This window comes from Sinocyclocheilus anshuiensis, unplaced genomic scaffold (genome assembly GCF_001515605.1).
Source record: "Sinocyclocheilus anshuiensis isolate Anshui unplaced genomic scaffold, SAMN03320099.WGS_v1.1 scaffold1867, whole genome shotgun sequence".
Lineage (NCBI taxonomy): Eukaryota > Metazoa > Chordata > Actinopteri > Cypriniformes > Cyprinidae > Sinocyclocheilus > Sinocyclocheilus anshuiensis.
The window spans coordinates 232,855-243,079 of NW_015548298.1; the positions used below are offsets into that span (position 1 = coordinate 232,855).

General features: G+C 39.6%; 1 protein-coding gene and 1 pseudogene across 1 annotated transcript; both read right to left on the reverse strand.

Annotated features, from left to right (window-relative positions):
• Window positions 1-631: 631 nt before the first annotated feature.
• LOC107656113 (cilia- and flagella-associated protein 100-like) lies at window positions 632-6,628 on the reverse strand (annotated as a pseudogene).
• A 27-nt stretch (window positions 6,629-6,655) lies between these two features.
• Window positions 6,656-9,885, reverse strand: LOC107656114 (uncharacterized). Its single transcript, XM_016443815.1, has 4 exons — window positions 9,350-9,885; window positions 7,781-9,063; window positions 7,561-7,692; window positions 6,656-7,236 (listed from the first exon to the last, which is right to left on the reverse strand). Exons 1-4 carry the CDS (start codon window positions 9,772-9,774, stop codon window positions 6,656-6,658), a joined length of 2,421 nt encoding a protein of 806 aa, XP_016299301.1. The 5' UTR covers window positions 9,775-9,885.
• Between the last annotated feature and the right edge of the window lie 340 nt (window positions 9,886-10,225).

Genomic DNA, 10,225 nt, shown 5'->3' on the forward strand with positions numbered 1-10,225 from the left:
ATTGGCCGAATTCCTCAAGCGTGTGACGGAAATGTTACGCCCCTACCATACTGTGATGATGCCCTGTCAGGCCGCCCGGGGCGATGACTCAAAAGCTAATAATTATGGATTATAATGACTTATACTGTCTTTTTACGCGTTGCATCGCGCCGCGTAAACATAAAACCATGTCTGCCTTTGTGATCGGAGAAATGACAAACAACAAGCCCTACTCTACACTGCCCAAAAAACTCGCTTTAAATAGAAAAAATATAAAATATAAAAACTCTTTAAATATATAAAACGTACTTACAGTCTTTGAGTCAGAACAGCCAGCATTGTAGTCTACTCTACCGTTGACTAAACACAAACAAAGTAGTTTCGCTTTCACAACGAAACACACAGCGCCTTCACGACATGGAGTGGACAACAACAATACTAAAGCCAGAATAAAAGTTACACCTTTCTTTGTGTGAACATTTGGGTGGCGTTATGCAAATCTTTCCACATCGTGACATAGATATGTGGGGGTGTGTTAGAATGAGCCGTTTTAGGTAGGTGTGGTTGACTCTTAACTTTTATAAAGAATATCTCTTTGAATTTGAGACTAGTTTTTGCAACTTTACAGATCTTCTTTATGCACCAAGAGCTTGTAACACTCCAAAGAGAAAGGAAAAATTGAAATCACATCATATGACCCCTTTAAACCTTGCAAAAACAAGGATTGAAAATTTACTTGGTCACCTACTATCTACAGAAATACATTTGTATTCATATTCAAGCAAGTATCAACATGCTTATTTTAACTGAAGAAATACAGGAACTCTTCATTCTCCCATTCTGTAGCTTCAGTGTTTTTGTTTGTCTGATGTTTGCGGACTGGAGGCTGAGAGCGTGGCATCAGCTTCTTGACAGACTAAAAGAAAGCAGAAAGCATTTTCTCACTCCTACTTGTTTCAAAAACAATATCAGTCATTTAAAGATGTTATAAGATAAGAAATAATTTGAGATAGAAGAGCTTGATGTAAAGGGGTGGTAAGGGTGGTAAACAGCCATAAAGTTGTGGGGAAAAAACATAAACCCCTTTTTTAAGTTATATGTATGGGCTTTTTTATGGCTTTATTGAGATAGGATAGTAGAGAGCAGAGGAAAGCATTGGGTGAAGAGGGGGAGCAGAACCGGCAAAGGTTCCTACCACTAACCACGAGGCTATTGGCGCCGACAAATATGACCCTTTTAATAGTGACAAACATTTGCAATATGATTTTATGCAAAAGGTCAATTAGACTTGTTGCGGTAAAACATACGTTTCTTGTCTTTTTCTTACCATTTTCTTAATCTGAGCCTGAGATCTTTCCAAGTCTTTTTTCTGTCTTTCCTCCTGTTGTTTTATCTGCAAATATATCTTCTCATCACGCAGCCTAAACAGTAAAAAGAAGTTGAAGAACATACTAGATACAGATGATTCTGTTGCTGATTTAATGTAGATGTACACTACTGTGCAGCAGTCTTAAGTCACTAGTATTTTCACCAACAAAAAAATGGTTTTAAAAATGGTCAGTTATTTCTATATTTATAGTGTGTCAGTAGGAAATATCAGTTTACATTTCCAAACATTCCTTTTGCCATTATTTGCACATTAATAATCTAGTGAGATTTTGTGTGCATAAGGAGTCTGACAACAGCCAGTGCTCCACACAGAGATCTGATCTCATCATCATCCAGTCTGTCTGGGTGAATCAGAAAAAACTGACGCATACTAAATCCAGAAGGAGTATGGCAACATCTCCAAGATACTTCAAGAAACCTACAATGCCACAGTACTGTGAAACGTTTTAAGCACTTGTGTAAAAATGTTGTCAATTGAGGATCCATTCAAAAATAATGTCATAAATATATTGTATGTATCAATTAACTTCTATTAACTAAATTAAATGAACATTTGGTGTGACCACCGTTTGGGTACACTTGCGCATTTTTTTTCAGGTAGCTGTGAAGGTAGGTTTCTTGAAATTTGATATTTCCTAACACACTACAGTAGGTGAAAATACTAGTGGCCTAAGACTTTTGTACTGTAGATTGGGATGTGGTCACCTCATTCTCCTCTCTTTCTCTTTGGCACGTTCAGCTATACTCATTTGGTCTTTTGGAATCATATCTGCATTTTCCAGAAGCTCCCCCAATTTTTTCTCAATGGCTGTCAGCATCTGCAAAGTGGTCAGGTTTGCCTCTGTCTCCCCCACACAGCAGTGGTACACCTCCTCCACCTTACAGCTCAATGCGTCAAGAGCCTTATCATGGAGACAAGGACTTGTATTCTTAGGTCACTAGACATGTTTATCAAATGACAAGCTACTGTCCAATGATTTATCAAAGATTGTAACTGAGCAACTTGTTTCTAGAAGCAATGAGTAGCACTCATGTTTTATTAGAATTTAGAAGAAAAAAAGCATTTTAGACAAATATTTAATGTCTTTGCTACAAGACTCGAACAGCACAACTAAACATTGTATTGGTTTTATAGTTACTGCCGACACGTAGTTGGATGTAAGCCATGTTTTAGAAGTTTCTAGAACCTTCCAACATATTTATCAGAATGTTTTAAATATTTTAGATGACATCTTGAATTGACTTGCAAATGTCTATAAATGCTAGTGTTTGGCTATGTTTTTAAGTTCACACCTTTAAATCATATAAAATCAACAGTCTTGCTGCCAGAATGGAGAACATTCTTTAGGTAAAATCTTGACTCCAGGGCTGTACTTGTCTATGTAACAAGTTATTTGTGGCAGTTCGTGTCATTCTCCTACCTCAGGGTGCGATTGTTCCCTTGACCACACCTGTACATTGTTGGATCTGGCTCATCAAGTTCATTAACCTGACAGTGCCCTTACTACCTTTAATCGAACTGGATTAAATGAACAGTTCAAATCACTATTCTCCATTAACTGTCCACTTGGGATTTTATGGAGAAAGATTTTTACAATCCAGACACTTTCTGCAACTCTTTATGTATCAGATCAGATCTAAACAGGCTGCCAGAGTTATCATGTTAACGTGTGAGATTAATTAAATATTAAATATGATTAACACTGCGTTTTAAAAAAAATGCTTTTCTTAAAGCCTTCTTACAGCCATTTTTTTAAATAAAAGTTCTACCAAGATGAAATGTCAGTGAGTGAATCACACTGTTAATGAAAAAGCCAACAGTGGACTTCTGCAGACTAGTGGCAAAAATGGTTTATTATTTAGAAACTGAATGCATTACATTTGGAAGGGAAAATATTCAGTATATTACGAAATTTTCAGAATTCGAAATTCACGATCATGTCAACACAGAAAACATGATAAATTGTTTTAATCAACAGGTGTTTTGTTTGTCAATGCAAGTTACAAAGATAATGACAAAGTAGAACAACAAAAGAAATATCTTACCTGGTCCTCTGGTTTGTACTGTTCAAAGCTGAACAGTTTGGCTTTCATTTCCAGCTCTGCTGCTCTCTTTTTCTCCCTCTGAATGTTATCAGTCATGATATCAATCTGCTCTTTTAGCTGCTTTGATTCAGACTCCCTGTAAACACACAAACAAATAGCATTTTTTACTGGAATAAATTTACGAAAATATCTATGTTGGTGCACACAAGTACACACGTTTTTGCGAGTCAGTTCAGCATTCTGTCTGAACTCCTCCAAAGCCTCTTCTGTCTCTCTAGTGTTTTGGATGAGGGAAAGATTCTGCTCTTCCAGCTCAGTCATTAGATTCAACAGATCCTGAGGTTCTTTGAAGAACATCTCTGGGTCAACCTGAGGGGGACATCACAGTGATCAAAAAATGGTTTTTCTCTTTATAGAAGAGATATATTCAATTAATTATAAATGTGCATTGCATTTATTTTATTAACAAATTAATAGACAAATGAATAGAAAAAATAAAAACTAAGCGTAATTACATTGATCTATAGTGTAAGTTCATTTCACACATTTATAGTATAACCCTTAAAAAAGAGAGCGAATTGGGCACTGGAAAAACATATTATATTTATATTACAATTAAATATTACTAAATAGCAACACATACAGCAATATATATGCTGCCTGATCAGCTCTTAATCGAGAAAGCTGCTTTTTGCTGGCAGATGGTGTAGTTATTGCATCTACCAGCAGAGGCTAACAGGACCATGCTATCCAACCAAACCCTGGATCCTACATTTTTCAGGTTAGTAGGTTCAGGCATAAAATATACACGTGTTACACTTTACAACTATAAATCTAAATGTAATCATTGGAAAAATATAAATGAATAATAAACTGACTACTTAATTCAACAGAATGTTAGTGGATATTAACCTCGCAATCTGAGCTGTCAGTCCCAGGTGCAGATCTAAAGTGAAAACAAAGCATTATTAATAATAGGGATGCACCGATACCACTTTTTCCAGCACTCGCCCGATACCGATACTTTTATTTTTGGTACTTGCCGATACCAATATTTTTATTGCATTTGTACATTTTTTAAATATTGGGTACAGAAACCAAAAGGGTATGTATAATGTTAGTTGGTTAACTTCATTTATCAAATAGCCGCGCGCTCAATCCACTCAGCGTGATTTGTTTTATCAGCTCGCACACATCAGCTATACAGGCGTTAATACTGAATGTTTAACATTATATTCATTGCATACATATACTTTGTAGTAGACATCCATAACTCCTTTCTGCTGTCTGTTGTCAGTGCTTCTTTGTTTGAATATGGCGCTTATCACATGCTGAGTGGTATCGGCGGTTGGTATCGGGGCATTTTAACGAGTACGAGTACGAGTACAGGAGGCCAGTATAGGGCCCGATACCGATACCAGTATCGGTATCGGTGCATCCCTAGTAAAGATGCAGAAAGTTTTCTGAGGGGTAGGGGTGGGTTTAGGTTAAAAAGTGTATAACTACCTGTATATAAAAACAATCGAAGTCTATGTAATGTCCCCATTTAGATAGCTAAGTAAACGTGTGTGTATCGGTGCATCCCTAATTAATAAGTCACTGAACATGCAAAGCTATGCATTTAATATTATGGTTTGCATATACATTTTGCTGCTCTGATGGCTGGACTTCACACTTTGTCTAGATGAAGCCCTGGGCCTCCTGAGAAGATAAGAAACCACGAGCCTCGTCTTTCTCCACCTATATGTGTTTGAATACATTTAAAGGAAAAAAAAAAAAAAAACAAGACAATCTGTTAAAAACCCAAAGCAAATATTTGACAGAAAGTAATAATTTACACCTGTGTCTTCTATTCATTTTATATTTTGTACTTTGCTCTTAAACAAATATGTAATTTTAAAAAGCTTCTAAAGTTGCCAACATACGCTTGCTGCCTTCTGCTGTCTTTCTTTCTTTGTTCTTTTTGATTTTTTCTGCCTGTTTTTCATCCCTCTCAGTATATGTGGAGACAGTAGAGTGCCTACTCTTGGATCTCTGTTTCTCCTGCCATTCTGGGGGTGACAGCATCAGCAGAAACTCTTTATACTTTTTATACTCCTTCAGGATGTCCTCATACTTAGAGATGTCACTAAAATCAACGGGTAAGGGGAGAAAACAGATAAACAACCCTGTTGAAACGATTTTGGAAAGTATCTAATCAAACAATTTGTTCATACCTGCTGATTGCCACCATTTTGGAAGTTATCTTCTTGATCTCAGCTACTTTCTCCAGCTTCACCTTGGTCTCTTGCTCAGCACTGAACAGTATTTGATGGTTTTATTAAGATAAATGTAAGCCACATATTCTGCTGTTTCCATGTAAAAACACCATAATTTGCTATATATATATGTTAAATTTTAAAAATCTTTTAAACATTAATTCAAGCATTGTACTTTAAGGTAGCAGCACAATTGTAATGACAGTACTTTTATTTTTTTATAATGTTTTCTAAGTGAAGTTTGTACAACTGGTACATTTTGATAGCCTCCACCGAATTCTTGTCATGTTCTTTTAGGAATTCTTCAAACAAGATGGCGTTATTTTCCAAGAACTTCTCAGCTCTTGTCAATTTCGCCTCTTCTTCTGCAGCCATTTGCTCCAGTAGCTGAATCTCTCCTTTCTTTACTGCCAGAGAATACTAAAAATTTGAGAGAGATTGTGTACAAAAACAATCATACACAGAAGAATAGAGGGCAAAATTAGTAAAGACAAATCAGTCAAATCCACAATGGATACAAAGAAGAAATTCAGCAAATTTTCCACCTGGCTACTAGCTGAGAACTAGAGAAACAAAATAGCATCTTACCTCAAGTAAGAAGAGCTCACGTTTCTTAGTGATATATTCATTCATGCCGCCCTTATCAATATTAGGGTCTAAGAAAATCAGAATAACAATAGTACTGTAAATGTAAATTTACTTGCTGTGGGTTTACATGTGGGTCATTCTGTGTCAACTCAACCACACGTTTTACACAGACATTGTTACATCCATCCATCCATCCATCATTCCATGGGCTCACGCCCGTTGGTGTCCAATGCCCGTCTGACGCTCCATTTCCACTGTGCACGGTCCTGTGCCATCCTGCTAAGAGAGTGGATGTCCCTCTGACACCATTCTTTGATGTCATCCAACCACTCCCTACTCGGTCTTCCTCTCCGTGTCCGTCGATCCATGATCCCAAACACCACACACTTCACCAGTCACTTGTCCTCCATCCTGCAGATAAGTCCAAACAGGCTGAGCTTCCTCTCCATGATGAGTTGTACGATGTTCCTCGTGTTTCCAACTCGTCTTTGCACCTCCACGTTTGTGATTTTCTGATGCCAGTGAATGTGCAAGATTCTCCTGTAGCACTTCATTTCAAACGCCCGCAGTAAATCTTTGTCTTTCTTCCTCAATGTCCATGTCTCACAAGCATACAGCAACACACTCATCACACATGTCCTGATTATGCTGATTTTGGTCTCTGTTCTGATATGCTTGCTGTTCCATATTGTCTTGAACCCTGCCATTACTCCCGTTGCCCTCGCTATTCTCCTTTTGATCTCCTTGCTGCAATCGTTGTCCCAGGTCAGTAGACTACCCAGGTACACAAACTCTGTGACATTTTCAATACTTCTGCCCCTAATCTCCAGTTCCTCTTCTATGTCCTCTTGTCCAAACACCATTGTCATTGTTTTTTCAATGTTGATCTGTAATCCGGCGGCCTCCCCTGCTTCATTGATCCGATCCAGATTTCCTTGTAATTCAACTCTATCCTCCTCCAGTAGATCAATGTCATCTGCAAATTTGAGGTTGTTGATCTTGATCTTGTGTCATTGTCTCTTACCGAGTTCATTACTCTCTCGAGGTACGAGATGAATATAGTTGGCGATATCGGATCCCCTTGTCTTGTTCCGACCATTGTTTTAAACCAATCGCCCATTTCTCTGCCAACTCGCACTGCCGACTGCGAGATTTCACAGATGTTCTGCAGTATCTTGGTCAATCTTGCTCCGACTCCATATGACTTGAGTGTTGCCCAAGTGACGTCCTGTTTGATGGAGTCGAATGCCTTTCGGAAATCAATGAAACAGTTGATGATGTGTCGTCCTTTACGTTTCGCCTTCTCTGCCATAAGCCTTAGAATCAGGATTTGATGTGTCGTGCATCTGTCTTTCCTGAATCCGGCCTGCTCCTCTGACAGATGTGGTTCCATCTGCGCTTTCAATCTCTCCAGTAACACCATCATCAATACCTTACCCATGTGACTTAACAGAGCAATTGTCCTGTAGTTGCTGCATTCTGCCAAGTCTCCTTTCTTTGGTATTGTGACAATGACTGACTTTGCACATTCCTCTGGTACTCTCCCTTCCTGCCATATCTGATTACAGATTGTGTGTATCTCTTCTGTAATTTTTCTCCTCCAGCTTGTATCATTTCTCCGGTTATGTCGTCGATTCCTGGGCTCTTACCTTTCTTTAACCTTTTCACCGCTTCTGCCACTTCCTCATATAGAATGTAGTGCATTTCATCTTCATTGGGCGGTGGTGAGATTTGGTCTAGTTCAGTTATGACGGTGTCACTGTTAGCCCTATCAGTGTACAGACCTCTGCAATATTCTGTCCACCTTTTCTTAACTTCTGCTTTATCTTGTAACATCTTACCATTCTTGTCCTCGATGGCTGACTGCTTCGGTTTCCACGCTCGGTTTATCTGGTTGATGAGCTTATATGCCTCTCTGCTTCGGTTGTCTCCTGCAAGCCTCTCAATTTCCTGGCATTGTCTTTGTAGCCACTCCTCCTTGTCTGTCTTTGCTGCTTTCCTCACCACATTGCACACCACTCTATACTCCTTCTCCCTCTCCTCCGATTCTTGTCTTCTCTCTTTCATCTCTCTTTTCGTCTTTGCCAGTTGTAGTGTGTGTTCCGTTATCCACGGTTTGTTTTGCTTACACACTGTTGGTAAGACTTCCCTCACAGATGATTGTATCGCTTCATTCAACTGTCGAACTCTGTCATTTAGTTCCACTGGCTGCGATGGTGAGTTTGCAAGTCTTTGCTCCACTTTGTCCTTAAACGCTGCCCGCACCGTTGCATTACCAAGTGCATCGATGTTCCTTCTTGGTTCATGTCGTTGTTGTCTCGTTGTCCTTTTCAGTCTTAGCTTCAGTTTGCACATCACCAAACTGTGGTCTGAGGAGATGTCTGCTCCTTGGAACGTTCTGCAAACACACACTGCAGTTTTCCATCTCCTGTCTACCAGCACCAAGTCGATCATGTTGGTGTACTTGCCATCGGGTGCCATCCACGTCCACTTCCTGCTGTCCTTCTGCTGGAATCTGGTGTTGGTGATCAGCAGATCATTCTTAGACGCAAATTCCAGTAGCCGTTCCCCTCTATTATTGCGCTGTCCATAGCTGTGACACCCCATCACCTGCTCCCAGCCCAAGTTATCTGTTCCAACCTTTGCATTCCAGTCGCCGATCACAATTTTCACATCTTTCTTTGGCAACTCCTCGATGGTGTGCTCCAGCTGCCCGTAGAACGTTTCGACCTCTTCCTCGGTACTGTCTGAAGTTGGTGCATAAACCTGAATCACTGCAATGTTCAGAGGTGCTCCGTTGAACCTGGCCACTATGTTACGAGAGTTTACAGGGTACCTGAGTAGCGCATCTTTCGCTCACTTGCTAAGCAAGCTTGCTAAGCTGATAAATACATTAATTAATTAATTTTGTTATCTACTCCAATGTAAATCATGCCATTTTAAGTGTGGTTTAAGTGTACAAACTCTTGGGGCCACTGTATTGTAGGCTATATAATGTCAAGTTTTTGCAGTATCTCTTTGAGGGAGAAAAAAGTAGCTGCAATGTAATGTATGGACAAACGAAAGCAGCTAGAGGTGCTCCGTTTAACCTGGTCACTATGTTACGAGAGTTTACAGGGTTATACCCGAGTAGTGCATCTTTCGCTCGCTTGCTAAGCAAGAAACCAACTCCCCTCATGTGATTTTTCTCTTCTCCTGACCAAATCACTTCTCCTCCATTCAGCTCTCCCACACCTGTCCAGCGCATCTCTGCCAGTCCCAATATATCGCACTCATATGGTGTCATTTCCTTGCGTAATAGCTCCAGTTTGCCAGGACTTCTGAGAGTCCGTACATTCCATGTACCTATCTTCAGGAAGTCTATTGCTGCTTTGAGTTTCTTTTCTCCTTCTCCTTTTCCTTCTACTCCAGTAGCTAACTTTTCAACCCAGCCCCGTTTTCCCAGCTGAGGACGTGGACCTTGTATAACCGGGCGACGTCCGAGCTGGTGTGTTCCTGTTTGTTTGGTTGTCATTGTGCATTGGATTTCATTCGTCTTGTTTCTTTTACAGGTGGCAGTATCTGCACCCCACCACCCAACCCTCCTCCTTTATCCGGGCTTGGGACCGGCACAGTCAACTGCGGCGGAGTTACACATTGTTACAACTATAAGTAAAATCTGTTGACTTTAGCGATCTTTGTCAATTAGCAATCTTTGTTGCATTATATGTCAATGGTGAGTTCAAATATGGGAAAAAGCATTTTCTTTCCTTAAGTTTACATGCCTGTAACTCAGGAAGTATTAAACATATCTCAGTATCATTTTAGTTTTTAAAGGGGTCATATGATGTTGCTAAAAATAACATTATTTTGTGTATTTGCCGCAACATCACAGTTGTCTGAACCAACGAGCATTAATCTGTGTCGTCAATCAGTCGTTTCCCATCATGCTTTTGATCAGCGCAGTCGGTGGAGAGAAGGAAATG